The sequence below is a fragment of the Rhinatrema bivittatum genome, chromosome 1 (genome assembly GCF_901001135.1).
Source record: "Rhinatrema bivittatum chromosome 1, aRhiBiv1.1, whole genome shotgun sequence".
NCBI lineage: Eukaryota > Metazoa > Chordata > Amphibia > Gymnophiona > Rhinatrematidae > Rhinatrema > Rhinatrema bivittatum.
The window spans coordinates 689,252,143-689,268,486 of record NC_042615.1 but is presented as its reverse complement, the minus strand read 5'-3'; the positions used below and the strand labels follow the sequence as shown (position 1 = coordinate 689,268,486).

General features: G+C 46.5%; 1 protein-coding gene across 2 annotated transcripts in view; it reads left to right on the top strand.

The window, feature by feature from the left end:
- The first annotated feature begins 3,514 nt into the window (after positions 1-3,514).
- Positions 3,515-16,344, top strand: part of FAM169A (family with sequence similarity 169 member A) — a 244,678-nt gene continuing 231,848 nt past the window's right edge. Inside the window, exon 1 of one of the 2 annotated variants that reach the window (XM_029575050.1) lies at positions 3,515-3,618. In XM_029575050.1, coding sequence (XP_029430910.1) covers positions 3,532-3,618 — 87 coding nt within the window. In that variant the 5' untranslated portion in view covers positions 3,515-3,531. Of the gene's footprint in view, positions 3,619-13,525; positions 13,843-16,344 lie in introns of those variants that run through there. The other variant, XM_029575058.1, reaches the window with a different exon arrangement.

Here is a 16,344-nt window from a genome sequence, read left to right as displayed (position 1 = left end):
CTGTGGCTTGCATGCCAGCGTTTGGACTTCCTGTTTGGCGACGCTCTTCCCTAGGGGCCGGCCCGCAGCTCTCCACCTTACTTATAGGACCAGTGAGGGGCGGTCCTGGCAAACTCCTCCCAGGGAGTTGCCTACAACCTCCAGTATATAAGGACTTTCTTGTCACTTGCAACTGGCCTTCGGATTGTGCATTACAGTCGCCTGTAACCTTGCCGATTCAGGTCTTCCGTGATCGCCTATGCCTTGATGGGACCCTGTCCAGTGTCTCTGCCTTGATGTCTGTTCCTGACCTTGCTTTGATGTCTGTTCCTGAAGCTGCCTGATCCTGTTCCTGTTCCAGTTCCGGTTGTTCTGCCCTATGTCCTCATCTGGTTCCTGAGCCTTCTGTCCTGTTGGGCCCTGGAGTGGCCAACAGGAGGGATTCATCCCCTGGGCTCTGGAGCTTCCCTGCCTGCCAGCCGAAGGGGCTTCGGATGTCAGTATCCCAGCATCGGAGTTCCTGTTCGCCTGGATCTTCCGCTTTGTCTTCCCTGCACCCTCCTTTCCTCAGCGTGGTCCGCGACCAGCCTTCCTGGGCTGTATAGGGTGCGTCTGGGACGGGGTGGTCCGCGACTCAGTCCCTCCGGTGGGCTGAGTAGGGCACCCTGATGGACAGTGCCATGTTTCCTTCCAGCCTTGTCTACGATGTCTGCACCTGCCTTGTCTACGATGTCTGCTTCAGCCTTTGTCCTGATGTCTCCAACGTCTTGCTTCAGCCTGTCTTGGATGTCTGCTTCAGCCCCCGTCTGACGTCTTCAGTGTAAAGGACTCTGTCTGCCCTCGCCTCTGTCCGGCCTGCTGCCCATTGCCGTTCCCTGCGGCAGGTCCGAAAGGGCTGGGAACAGTCGGAGGACCGTTCATCAGTCAACTTCCCAGTGTTGGCTACCATGGGCGTGCAGGTCCGGCTTAGGGTCAGACTCTGTGCCTGCTTCTGTACCCGCCTGGCTCACCATGCCTGCCCAGCTCACCTCCCACGGTGTGGCTGGGGCTCCTCCCTAGCTTTCGCCGTGGCCCAAGGGCTCACCACCAGCTCGAGACGACCGCGCGTGCTCGTAACACCCACAGTGCGGGGTACGCCGAGGATGACTGTACTGATGATGAAGGTGTTGATGAGGTCTGAGATGTAGGAACCCGGATGTGGATCTTGTAGATGCGGCAATACCCAGCAGCAAAGGATATGCTGGAAATAATGATTACTGAAGAGGAGCGGTAGTGACCCGAGGCACTGGGTACAGCGTAGTAAGCTTCAGTAAGGTTGGTATCGTAGAAGGTACTCACAAGAGGAAGTTCCAGGAGTAGTCCCAGGCAGGAAGGCCCTCCGAGGAGCCGATAGCCAGGAACGCGGAAGGGCCCCCGAAGAGCGGGTACCCAGAGTGTCCGAACACCAAGAGGAGACACTGGAACTGGAGATCCAAGAATGGAGCGGATTCAGCAACGAGAGAAGTCCTTGTTAACTCGTAGTAGCAGAAGGCTGGTCAGCTTAAGTGCAGCAGCGGGTTGACATCATCGGGAGGGGACGCCCCCGAGGTTCCCGCCATGACATGTACAAGGAGGCCCTTGTGCGTGCGCGCGCACTTAGGTGATTCCGAAACAAGATGGTGGTTGGCAGCGCCCATGCCGTCCCAGGAACGCCGGGGAGGTCAGCGGTGGTTAGCAGAGGCCACCATTCATCCTAGGATTGACGGTGTGGGGAAAAAAGAGGTGAGCATGAGAGGTCACAGCTGTCTGTGACTGTCGGGCGTAACACTTGCTAACTTCATGGAGTGCCCCCTGGTCCTATTATCTAAGAGAGTAAATAACTGATCTACATTAACTTGTTCTTTTTTTTTTTTTTTTGTATATATGTTTATTAAACTTTCAGAGACCATCTTATACACACAGGTAAACAAAACTTTCCATTATACATTTGAGTAAAAGTGGTACAATAGTAATTGAGGAATCATAAACTGAACTAGAACAGTATAACAGCGAAACAGCTGATAATAATAAGCTAGCACAGTTAAACATCAACATGTAGCTGTTATGTTCTGATATAAGAACCGATATGGCAATTTGGCAAATTATGGTACATAAAGCTAAGGTTAAGGTAGAGGTTGAGGCCGGCCCATGTGAGCACCGAGCTCTTACCATAGTCTTGTTCAAGTCCTTTCATGATTTTGTAGACTTCTATCATAACCCCCCTCAGTCGTCTGTTCTCCAAACTGAACAGCCCTAACTTCTTTAGCCTTTCCTCATAGGGCAGCCATTCCATGCCCCATATCATTTTGGTCGCCCTTCTCTGCACTTTCTCCAGTGCAGCTATATATCCTTTTTTAGATGCAGTGACCAGAATTGCACACAGTATTCAAGGAGCGATGTGGTGTGTGGGAGATGGCGTACTCAAAACTCAGGCATGCAAAAGTGAATAAAACAAGGTCCGAGTTTTTGTTTTAAATACAGATCACTGCAACCATGCATGAGCAGCTATTAAATAAAATGTATTATGACCCAGGCGCTATAGAAAGTTTTGGTGGAATAAATCTTTTTCAGCCTGCTAAAACATGTAATGAAACAGTGACCAGAAAACAAGTAACTGAATGGCTTGCAGATCAAGATGCTTATTCTTTACACAGACCGGCTAGGACACATTTTAAAAGAAACAAAACCATCGTGTCAGATGTGAATGCACCATGGCAGGCTAATCTGGTTGACCTGTCCGCCTTGTCCGGTTATAACAGCGGCTCATATTGATGGTGATAGATATCTTGTCAAAATATGCATGGGTTGTGAGCCTAAAATCAAAGGCAGGACATGAAGTGGCCAAGGCATTTGAAAATATATTTAACAGTGGCTGTATTCCCAATAAAATACAAACAGACAAGGGTAAAGAGTTTTTAAATTGCTCTGTGAAGAATTTGTTAAAACACAGAGGTGTTCATCATTTTATGACCAACAATGATGTTAAGGTAGCGGTTGTGTACAGATTTAAAAGGTCCTTAAAATTCAAAATGCCCAAAAACAAGCAACTGAATGGTTTACAGATCAAGATGGCTATTCTTTACATAGACTTGCTAGGACATAGAAGGTTTGGTTACTATGATGGCTGTATGCAACGTAGTTTGTGTAGACATTTCCAAACTTGTACAACCGGATGTAGAAATAAACACGTGACAACTAACAAGTGATGGAGGTCATGTGAGAACATATAGAAAGACAGCAACTGCTTGTGAAAAGCTTTAGCTTAGCGATTCTGAAAATAAAATAATGGATTTGTATGAGACTCCTAAACGGTTGAAAATGGAAAGCAAGCAGCTGCCAAAACTAATGAGAGACTGTAAATGCCGCTTCTTTCTCAGGGACCTTGACATTGAAACATAAGTTGACCCACCAGTGCTCACTCTGCATGTGAATGATAACAGGAAACAAAAAGAAGATGAAATAGCAGAGACAGAGGAGCTCCCAGTGGGACAAAATCTTTTTGATTCACAGGATCCAACTTTTGACACCAATAACATGGTGGATTCTACGAATATGAAGCTGCACCAAGTCGTATTAAATGTTAAATCAGATTATTTGCTGGAAAAACTTGAGGGGATAGAGGTAAGAAAAATTTCTTTCATTGTAATTAAGCATTTTAGGGGTTGAGAGATTCCTGTAATAGACGCCTTGTTTAGAAGAGGTTTTTAATTTCATATTAGCACCATGTTTTATAGAAAAATGAAGGATCTTCACAATTAGGAGAATATGGGAACACACCAGTTATCAACTTGTCCTGTCTGTGCTGCTTTTGTCCAAGAATCAGAGAACTATCAGATACAGAAGGTAATGAAAAACACAATAAAAAAAGTTCAGACCAGAAAATGCTCACAATTTCAGCTGGTGCCAAAGCTCCCACTGGCACATGGTCTTTTTCGAAAAACGTTTAAATCAATCATACGTGTTGCTGTGTGTCTTACAAAATGCTTGGCTAGTATTCGTCATGATGACTGTTTAGGTTGTATTATAGATGATTCAAGTAAAAAAAAGCATGACTGTCTCCTGTGGCATACAGGAAAAATTAAGGACAGTATGTACCAAGTTGTGCCTAGTATGTGTTTTGAATCTTTTTGTATTAGCAGCGTATAAAAGAGGTGTGTTAAGTTTAATAATGACAATTTGAATCTGGTCATTTATCTTATACATAGTGGGCCAGAATTTAAAACTTATGTGCAGGCGTAGATTTGTTCGCGCAACCCTGCACGAACAAATCTACGCCCGATTTTATAACATGTGCGCATGTTATAAAATCCAGGGTCGGCGCGCGCAAGGGGATGCACACATGTGCACCTTGCGTGCGCCAAGCCCGAGGGGAGCTCCGATGGCTTTCCCCGTTCCCTCCAAGGCTGCTTCGAAATAGGAGCGGCCTTGGAGGGAACTTTTTCTCCGGCCCCCCCCAACTTCCCCTCCCTTCCCCTATCTAATCCACCCCCCAGCCCTAACTAAATCCCCCCTACCTTTGTTGAAAAAGTTACGCCTGCCTGAGGCAGGCGTAACTTGCACGCACCAGCGCGCCATGCCCTGGCACAGGCCGCTGTCCTGGAGCATTCAACCCCACCCCCAGACCGCCCCCATTCTGCCGTCACGCCTCCGGCCACGCCCCCAGACCTCCGCCACGCTCCTGGCCACGCCCACGGGACGCCCCTTTTTGCGAGCCCTGGGACATACGCGCGTCCCGGGGCTTGTGCGCGCTGTCGAGCCTATTCAAAATAGGCTCGGCGTGCACGGGGCGAATTTTCTCGGGTTACACGTGTAGCATTTGAAAATCCGCCCCAGTGTGAAAAGTGCTCTAAATCCTGTAGAAAAACTAACATTATGCTTAGGCCTACAGATGAGATTTTAATGATGAAATATATAAATGCTATCAACTCTGAGAGAAAGCACCAGTCATTTTATAATGATGATAATAAAACAACTGATGTGTGTTATCAATGTTTTTTTCTTTTCTGTATTTTCAGAAATATATGGGGTAGATTTTCAAAGAAGTGCACGCGCATTCATGTGTGCGCACTACCTGGCGCGCACACATGGACGCCCGATTTTATAACATGCGTGCACATGTTATAAAATCGGGGGTTGGTGCGCGCGAGAGGGTGCATTCTGCACGTGTCAATGCCCGCAGCCTTCCTCGGTTCCCTCCCAGTCCGCTCCATTTTCGGAGCAGACTGGGAAGGAACTTCCCAACCCCCTACACTAACCTCCCTTCCCCCTTTCCCTACCCTACCTGCCCCTTAGCCCTAACCTAGCCCCCCCCTGCCAAATGTTTATCTTACCTTTTGCGCCTGCCCCGAGGCAGGCGCAGGTTGTGCAAGCTGGCACCCTGCCGGCAACGCAATCCACCGGCACAGTGGCAAATGGCCGCTGTGCCGGGGGCCTCTAGCCATGCCACGCCCCAGACTTCCCCGCCCTCTCCCCGCCCCTTTCTCGAAGCCCCGGGACTTACATGCATCCCTGGGCTTTACGCTCATGGCCGGGCATTTGAAAATAAGCCTGGCGCGCGTAAGGCCACCTACACGTGTAAATCCCCGGGATTTACGCTCGTAGGCCTTTTAAAATCTACCCCATACTGCACATGAAATACCATTTGAAGAGGAAAAATGTGTTCATTGATGTTTAAATTCTGCCGTGTATATAAAATGGTTAATAAAGAAACATAAAAAAGCAATTAATAAACAAATGTGTATATGAACCCACAACTGTGTCAAGTGTGTTTTAAGGGACTATGGAAGGTTTTGAGAGACAAAGGATATCCCCCACCCAATGCATGTTTAGCAAGCAATCCTTATGACTTTATTAAGCCTTGTTGATGACCATGCTCAGACTGTAAAATGGATGATGCAGCAACCGTTTCATGAACTAAGGGAATGGACATTGTAATGACCTAGATGGGGGTTAGATATCTTGTCTTATTATTATCTATTATTTTAATGTGTAACCTCAATTAACTTATTGGGCTCATACTGTGCCGTGCTCGGCTTCCTTATATTCAAGCGACCGCCAGTGTATGACTACTTAGCTGAAGTTTATGGTGTCCTCCTCCGCTCGTTCGTAAATAAATCACTCAACCCGACTTGCACAAGTTTCGAATGATGTCCTTCCTCAGGGGTTACCGTATCGCTGCAAGCCGTTGTTCATATAATGTTGCCATTTATTCCTCTTTAGTTTAAGTTAGGAGCTGAAAAGCCTCCTCTCCGTCATCTTAATGGCAGTCTAATGCCCAACCTCTCTCCATTGAAATTTAAAGTCACCTGGGCATTCATGGAGAGCCAGTCAATGAATGTCTTTCAATTTAGAGACATCCAATCGAGCTCCTCATTCAAACCACTGGTTTGTTCTGATCTTAACTTATAAATCCAAAACTGCTCCCGATGGTTTAATTTAGCTGCAATATCTCCCCCTCCCATCAATATTTGCTCCATCACTGACCATTGTAGCTGATCAAATGTGTGTTTGAACTCAATGCAATGCGCCACTATTGGTGCTGTCAAATTTGAAGTGTTTAATCGTGAACAGTGTTCCATACTTCTCAATTTTACTATTCTGCTGGTGCGCCTCACGTATACCTTAGGACACGGGCATATTATCACATAGATGACTGTGTCAGTTAAACAATTGGTGTCATATTTCCTTCTATCAGTGTACCCCGTAACTGGGTCCGTCCAGGTTATACCTTCGATTGTATGATCACATACAGTACACCATCCACACCGTCTGTGTACTCCCTCTCTGGTAGGAACAAAATCTCTGAACTGGGAATGGACCAGATGGTCCCTGATGTTACATCCCCTACTGGTGGCTATTAAAGGTACCTCTTGGAATATACCATGTAGAGCCAATATGTGCCAATGCTTTTTTATTGAAGCAATAATAGCTCCTGTAGACGTGCTTAGTGGCAACACGCATACCATCCAACCTCGTTTGTTATGTGTTTTATATTGTAGCAATGAGCTACGGTCACTGTATTTGGCTCGCTTATAGGCCTGTCTAATAGCCTTTTTTGGATATCCCCTGGAGAGAAATCTTTGACTATTACCGCTTGTCTTTCAAATTCTGTGATGGTTGAACAGATGCGCCGTATGTGAAAAAGCTGAGAAACTGGTAAACCCCCTTTAAAAGCCGTGAGTGATGGCTCTCATATCTCAGTAAGTTGTTTCTGTCTGTGTCTTTTGTATTGACTGTGGTCATAATTGTGGTATTATTAACTGTTACTCGCGTATCTAAATATGCTACCTGTTCCCAGCTTCAATGGTATGTAAACTTCAAATGTCTGTCCAGAGTGTTGATCCATTCTACAAAGAGATGTAGTTCTTCCTCTGACCTCTCCAAATAAGGAATACATCGTCTATGTACCTGTACCATTGTCATATGTCATCCACTCCGACGTGTAAATTAATTTCTGTTCAAAATCAGACATGTATGGCGCATTGCATTGAGTTCAAACACACATTTGATCAGCTACAATGGACTGTGATAGAGCATATATTGATGGGAAGGGGAGACATTGCAGCTAAATTAAGCCATCGGGAGCAGTTTTGGATTTATAAGTTAAGATCAGAACAACCCAGTGGTTTGAATGAGGAGCTCGATTGGATGTCTCTAATATGAAAGACATTCGTTGACTGGCTCTCCATGAATGCCCAGGTGACTTTAAATTTCAATGGAGAGAGGTTGGGCGTTAGACCGCCATTAAGACACCGGAGAGGAGGCTTTTCAGCTCCTAACTTAAACTAAAGAGGAATAAATGGCAACATTATATGAACAACGGCTTGCAGCGATACGGTAACCCCTGAGGAAGAACTTCATTCGAAACTTGTACAAGTCGGGATGAGTGATTTATTTACGAATGAGAGGAGGAGGACACCATAAACTTCAGCTAAGTATTCGTACATTGCTTGAATATAAGGAAGCCGAGCATGGCACAGTATGAGCACAATAAGTTAATTGAGGTTACACATTAAAATAATAGGGGCAGATTTTAATACCTACGCACGGGCGTAGATTTGTGAGTGCAACCTGATGCACACAAATCTACGCCCAATTTTATAACATGCGTGCGCAGCTGTGCGCATGTTATAAAGTCAGGGGTCGGCGCGCGCAAGGGGGTGCACACTTGTGCACCTTACGCGTGCCGAGCCCTAGGGGAGCCCCGATGGCTTTCCCTGTTCCCTCCGAGGCCGCTCCAAAATTGGAGCGGCCTCGGAGGGAACTTTCCTTTCGCCCCCCCCACCTTTCCCCTCCCTTCCCCTACCTAACCCGCCCCCCAGCCCTACCTAAATCCCCCCCCCATACCTTTGTTTTGCAAGTTGCACCTGCCTCTGGGCAGGCGCAGGTTGCACACACCGGCCAAGTGCCGGCACACGATCCCCCGGCCTAGAGGCCCTATGGAGGCCTCTGGCCATGCCCCTGCCTGGACCGCCCCTGTCCCGCCCCTTTTTTCAAGCCCTGGGACATACGCGCGTCCCGGGGCTTGCGCGTGTCGCCGGGACTATACAAAATAGGCTCGGCGCGCGTAGGGCTTTTAAAATCTGCCCCATAGTTCATAAATTTCATAGCATGTGGCACAAATCTGATAACACAAGAGGAGGAGGGTTGGTGCATTTATGATTATATAAAAAGACGGGATAACCTGGATGGTTCCCACTACAACACTGTATGAAACCACCACCTTTCACTTCAAAAACATTTTTTTATACATTACTGGTATAAAACTTGTACAGAAATACAACATGTGACCACTGCAGTGAAATTTAAGAAAATTATAGGTTGGGTTTATAGAGCATATGATTGATGGGTAAATGTAACATCAGGATATGCTAGAGATATAACATTCCTGGATGGAATAAACGACTGCTTCATGGAGCAATTGGTTCAGGAACCAACGAGAGAGGGAGCTATTTTAGATTTCCTAGTGGAATGCAGGATTTGGGGAGAGAGGTAACGGTGATGGGGCCATTTGGCAATAGTGATCATAACATGATCAAATTTGAATTAATGACTGGAAGGGGGACAATATGTAAATCTATAGCTCTAAAACTAAATTTTCAAAAGGGAAACTTTGGTAAAATGAGGAAAATACTTAGAAGAAAACTGAAAGGTGCAGTTGCAAATGTTAAAAGTATACAACAGGCTTAGACATTGTTTAAAAATACAATCTTAGAAGCGCAGTTCAGATGTATTCCATGCATTAAGAAAGGTGGGAGGAAAGAAAAACAGTTACCAGCATGGTTAAAAGGTGAGGTGAAAGAGGCTATTTTAGCCAAAATAAATCCTTAAAAAATTGGAAGAAGGATCCATCTGAAGAAAAAAGAAAAAAGCACAAGCATTGTCAAGTTAAGTGTAAAACATAAAGGAAGGCTAAGAGAGAATTTGAAATGAAGTTGGCCGTAGAGGCAAAAACTCATAATAAAAACTTTAAAAAATATATCTGAAGCAAGAAACCTGTGACAGAGTCGGTTGGACCGTTAGATGACTGAGGGGTTAAAGGGGCTCTTAGGGAAGATAAGGCCATTGCAGAAAGACTAAATTAATTATTTGCTTCTGTGTTTACTAATGAGGATATTGGGGAGATACTGGTTACAGAGATGGTTTTCAAGGGTGATGATTCAGATGAACTGAACCAAATCACAGTGAACCTGGAAGATGTAGTAGGTGAAGAGTAGCAAATCACCTGGACTGGATGGGATGTACCCCAGGGTTCTGAAGGAACTAAAAAATGAAATTTCAGATTTATTAGTTAAAATTTGTAACATATTATTAAAATCGTCCATTGTACCTGAAGACTGGAGGGTGGCCAATGTAACCCCAATATTTAAAAAGGGTTCCAGGGGCGATCCGGGAAACTATAGACCAGTGAGCTTGACTTCAGTGCTGGGAAAAATAGTGGAAACTATTCTAAAGGTCAAAATCACAGAGCATATAGAAAGACATGGTTTAATGGAACACAGTCAGCATGGATTTACTCAAGGCAAGTCTTGCCTCACAAATCTGCTTCCTTTTTTTGAAGGGGTTAATAAACATGTGGATAAAGGTGAGCCAATAGATGTAGTGTATTTGGATTTTCAGAAGGCATTTGACAAAGTCCCTCATGAGAGGCTTCTACAGAAACTAAAAAATCATGGGATAGGAGGCGGTGTTCTTTTGTGGATTACAAACTGGTTGAAAGACACGAAAGAGAGTAGGATTAAATTAGGGATGTGAATCGTTTTTGAACGATTAAAATTATCATCAGATAATTTTAAAATCGTCCAAAATCGTTAGAGTGCACGATACAATACAAATGCCCCCGATTTATCGTCAGGGGCATTTGTATTGTATCGTTAAATAGGGTGCGGGAAAACCGGCACACCAAAAAAACCCTAAAACCCACCCCGAACCTTTAAAACATATCCCCCACCCTCCCGAACCCCCCCAAAATGTTTTAAATTACCTGGGGTCCAGTGGGGGGGTCCCGGTGCGATCTCCAGCTCTCTCTGGCCACGGCTGCGTTAAGAGAAATGGCGCCAGTGGCCCTTTGCCCTTATCATGTGACAGGGCAAAGGTAGTGCCGGTGCCATTTTGGTTCCTGGCTCCCGACGTCACACGTGCAGGAGATCGCCCCCGGACCCCCGCTGGACTCCCAGGGACTTTTGGCCAGCTTGGGGGGGCCTCCTGACCCCCACAAGACTTGCCAAAAGTCCAGCGGGGGTCCGGGAGCGACCTCCTGCACGCGGGCCGTATTGCCAATCTTCAAAATGGCGCCGGCGCTACCTTTGCCCTCACTATGTCATACGGGCGACCGTATGACCGATTGGCAATACGTGCAGGAGGTCACTCCCGGACCCCCGCTGGACTTTTGGCAAGTCTTGTGGGGGTCAGGAGGCCCCCCCAAGCTGGCCAAAAGTCCCTGGGGGTCCAGCGGGGGTCCGGGGGCGATCTCCTGCACGCGTGACATCAGGAGCCAGGAACCAAAATGGCGCCGGCGCTACCTTTGCCCTGTCACATGATAAGGGCAAAGGGCCACCGGCACCATTTCTCTTAACGCAGCCGTGGCCAGAGAGAGCTGGAGATCGCGCCGGGACCCCCCCACTGGACCCCAGGTAATTTAAAACATTTTGGGGGGGTTCGGGAGAGTGGGGGATTTGTTTTAAAGGTTCGGGTGGGTTTTAGGGTTTTTTTGGTGTGCCGGTTTTCCCGCCCTCCCCCGATTTACGATTTTTAACGATTTTTTTTAAAAAAACACACGACGATCAGATTTCCCTCCCCCCCCAGCCAAAATCGATCGTTAAGACGATCGATCACACGATTCACACCCCTAGATTAAATGGTCAATTTTCTCAGTGGAAAAGGGTAAAACTGTGGAGTGCCTCAGGGATCTGTATTGGACCGGTGCTTTTCAATCAACCTAATAAACGAAGGTTGACCGACGTGCCGCAAATGCGCAGTAGAGAGCAGCTCTACCGCGCATGCGAGCACGTCGGTCACAGTGTGCCTCTTAAAAATAAAAATGGTGCTGTAGGAGTGGCGGCAGCGGCGGCAGCGGCGGCCCGAAGACCCGGAGCGGCAGGAGCGGCGGCCCGAAGACCCGGAGCGGCGGGAGCGGCGGCGGCACCGGCCCGAAGACCCGGAGCGGCAGGAGCGGCGGCCCGAAGACCCGGAGCGGCAGGAGCGGCGGCCCGAAGCGGCAGTGGCGGCCCGAACAGCGGCAGCGGCGGCCCGAACAGCGGCGGCGGCGGCACCGGCCCGAAGACCTGGGCAGGAGCGGCGGCAGCGGCGGCCCGGAGCAGCAGGAGCGGCGGCGGCATGCGCGCGAGGGAGGGACAGACGGACGGAAGGAAGTCTGTCCCTCCCTCGCGCGCATGCCGCCGCCGCTCTGGGTCTTCGGCGGAGATCGACTGAGGGGGGGAGGAGGGAGGAGTGACTCAGGGGAGGGGGGAGAGAGGAGTGACTCAGGGGAGGAGGGGGGAGTGACTGAGGGGAGGGGGAGAGAGGAGTGACTGACTGAGGGGAGGGAGGAGTGACTGGGGGGAGGGAGGAGTGACTCGGGGGAGGAGGGAGGGGGGAGTGACTGAGGGGAGTGACTGGGGGAGGGGGGAGTGACTGAGGGGGGGAGAGAGAGGAGTGACTGAGGGGAGAGAGTGGGGGAGGTGGGAGGGAGAATGAGGGGGAAGGAAATGATCCAAAAAAAATGTTAATGTAGCCCGTTTTAACGGGCTTAACGGCTTGTATATTTATAAATGATCTGGAAAGGAATACGAGGAGTGAGGTAATCAAATTTGCAGATGATTCAAAATTATTCTGAGTAGTTAAATCACAAGCGGATTGTGATAAATTGCAGGAGGACCTTGCGAGACTGGAAGATTGGGCATCCAAATAGCAGATGAAATTGAATGTGGACAAGTGCAAGGTGATGCATATAGGGAAAATAATCCTTGTTGTAGTTTCTCGATGTTAGGTTCCATATTAGGAGCTACCACCCAGGAAAAAGATTGAGGTGTCATAGTGGATAATGAATTGAAGTCTTCAGATCAGTGTGCTGCAGCAGTCCAAAAAGCAAACAGAATGTTAGGAATTATTAGGAAGGGACTGGAGAATAAAACGGAAAATGTCATGCCTCTGTATTGCTCCATGGTGAGACCGCACCTTGATTCAAACTGTGTACAATTCTGGTCGCCGCATCTAAAAAAAGGTATAGTTGCAATGGAGAAGGTACAGAGAAGGGCGACCAAAATGATACAGTGGATAGAACAGCTCCTCTATGAGGAAAGGCTAAAGAGGTTAGGGTTGTTCAGCTTGGAGAAGAGGCGGCTGAGGGGGGATATGATAGAGGTCTTTAAAATCATGAGAGGTCTAGAACGGGTAAATGTGAGTCGGTTATTTACTCTTTCGGATAATAGAAGGACTAGGGCACTCCATGAAGTTATGAAACAGCACATTTAAAACTAATCGGAGAAAATTATTTTTCAGTGTACAATTAAACTTTGGAATTTGTTGCCAGGGGATGTAGTCAGTGCAGTTAGTGTAGCTGGGTTTAAAAAAGGTTTGGATAAGTTCTTGGAAGAGAAGTCCATTAACTGCTATTATTCAAGTTGTCTTAGAGAATAGCCACTGCTATTACTGTCATCAGTAGTAAGGGATCTACGTAGTGTTTGGGTACTAGCCAGGTAGTTGTAGCCTGGATTGGCCACTGTTGGGAATAGGATGCTGGGCTTGATGGACCCTTGGTCTGCCCCAGTATGGTAATTTTGTATGCAGAAGCTTCCTGGCCGGCTACCGCCATCTATTAGATGGCAGTTACAGCTGCAATAGATCTGTAAGCCCCCACCCCGCCTCTCACGGTGCGGACCCTGTTAGCTAACGCCTCTCGCTGGCCCCGCTGCCGCCCATCATAGGAGTTTCCTAGGTAACAGGAAGCCGGCACCGGAGGAGAGGAGGGGCGGGGCCAGTGCAACCCTGTGATGAGCACGCACTGGCTAATAGGCCCCGCGCCGCGTGCCGGTATCTCACGTCATTGTTGCTGCTACTGCTGGAAAATCGCCGCTAAGGTCCCGATTCTTATCTGCAGCTGTTCGGGGTCCGCGGCTTGACGGGCCGTCCCCCCCCCCATCCTCAGCACTGCGTAGTTGCTTGTTGGGCGGTATTGACGCCACCGATCGAAGGGAGGGGAGGAGCGAGGGAGCCGCCGGCCCTTGCGCAGTGCCCGAAAGGGGAGCAGCTGGTGCAGGACACGCGTGCGTCAGAGGGACGGAGAGCCAGGAGTTCGCAGTCAGCACCATCCCTAACCCCAGCCTCGCACCCGTCAGGCTCTGAAAGGTGAGCGGGAGATCGCCTCTGCTCGGTTCTTGGGAGGGGGAGTGGCGGGCCGGGGAAGGGCGTGCACGCTCGCCCCGATCGGTTGCCGGGGCCTGCGGGCGGTGAGATGACCGGATCCGGCCGTGCCTTCAGCCCAGAGCGCTCACCTCGCCGACAGTGATTTTTGCTTTGTGCATTCAGCTAGGAAAATTCCTTTTTGTCTGGCCGATGGATAAGTTGCTGTGTTTCCTGCGAGGTTATTGAAAGAAATCCCCAGTAGCAATTGGCGTTATTCTACCCAACCATTTTTAAAAAAGGAAGATAATTGTGCCTCTCTGAAATATACACTTGCATTTTCCCATATGATTAGTATTTGATTTTGAGAATTTAATTTGTAGTAATATCTGAGGGTTATTTTTTGTATTTTACAGTTCCTCTTGAATGTTTAGGGGATCTCATCTAAATCATTAAAATGGCCAGAGTTTATGTAGTTCTTTTATGTATTCTAAGTGTTAACGTTAAAACGAATATTGATTAACAGTTCATGCCACTTTGCTAGTAGCCGGTGTAATTCAAATGTAGGTATTGTATGTGAACCTCCTCCTGACATTTGAAAGGCCTGATGAGTGTAGTTTTCTGTCAAATTTTAACTGTATCCTGAAATATGTTGGATTATGCTAACTTTTTGCTTGGTTATAAGAAAGGTGGTCTCAAGTGGTTCTCTTTAGAGAGTTATTTTGGAGCTCCATGTCTTTGTTTTTATACAGTGAAATACTGATGAGGATTATCATAAATTAATTCTACATGTGTGTTGGTTTTAACATTGATTTTTATTGTATGTGAATAGAATTGGAGAGAGAAAATTCAGCTCCATCAAATTTGCATGCTTCTTTATGTATCAGTAATGTAAATCAGTACTAAATAGCGTATTGTACACTGCTTTAGGGCCACAGTCTTTCAGTATAGAATGTTTTTACTATAGCATTTTTACTATAGCATTTGGAGAGGTGTGGGGAATGGAAGAAAAAGAAACCAGATTACATATCTATCTATAAATTTAACTATGCCCATAATTGCTCAACTTCCTTTATTGGAAATTAAACATCATATCTATAAGCAGAAAACATTTCATGCCATATACTTTATCAGGTGAGTGTGGATACGTCATATGTCAAAAAACTTCTTTATATTTAGCAAGAATGCTCGCAAACAGGTATTGTAGCTTTAGGGCTGCTACTTTCCAGTCTATCGCGGTACTCTGAGACTGGGTAACCTTCTTTTTAATCATTGGTAACCACACTCATTTTTTCAATTTTCATTTTTTTGGGACAGTCCGAAAGAACCCACCGCAAAACTTTTACCACCCCTGACGAAGCCCACGAAACACGTACCATGTTGGGTCAGGCCGGTGTTGTCAAATGCTGTCTGAACAACGGAACGCTACGCAATGATAAGTGGGTCGGGCCAGTGTTGTCAAATGCTGTCTAAACAATGCAACGCTACGCAATAATAAGTGTCTCGTCTCTGTAAAAATCACTAATAGTGCAAAAAAATTGAAAAAATGAAAATTGAAAAAATGAATGTGGTTACCAATGATTAAAAGAAGGTTACCCAGTCTCAGAGTACCGCGATAGACTGGAAAGTAGCAGCCCTAAAGCTACAATACCTGTTTGCGAGCATTCTTGCTAAATATAAAGAAGTCATTTGACATATGAGTTATCCACACTCGCCTGATAAAGTATATGGCATGAAATGTTTTTCAGCTTATAGATATGTTTATTTAATTTCCGCTTGTTGATACATCATATAAACACAGTTTTTGAGTATAAACACCTTCCTTTATCAGCTACTGATATTTAAGGGGCTGTAATTTGTGTTAAAAATCTGTGGCTAATATGCATTATCTGCTGATTATTAGCTCAGGCTGTACAACACTAATGAGAAGAATGTGGTGGGGTTGAAAGATAGCAGGGCTATGATAAGCTGTTGTGCTTGCCAGCTTAGGTTTTCCTGTGTGAACTGGCCTAAACTTCCCAGTTAGTGTGGGGAACCTCCCTCCCATCCAACCATTGAAAAAAAAGTGGCTTTCAATTGCTGTCCAGAAGGTGATTGCGCCCCCACTGATACAAGAACTGATCTTGTCCCCAGCACAGCTTAGGCATCTTATTTCAGTACTAGCAAAATGCTCCTAGGCAACAAAAACAGCAAATCAAAAGTACAATAAGTGTATGTACATTTATTCTATATTTATTTGTTTTTATATACCGATATTCACCCGAGGGTATCACATCGGTTTACATGATATTTAGTGAGATGGTGTGATTACAGGTCATACTATCTTTACATTGAGGCATTATAAAACTATATAATCAAGAACACTAAAACCGAAATAGCTTCCAGAACCCAAAAAGGAAAAGTGTATCCTTTTCTTACCAAATCCTATTCATATGGCAACAGATACAAAGTAGATGGGCCAGTCTGACACTGTTCTTCTCCCAAGTGGTGATAGTGTACTTCTGGTCT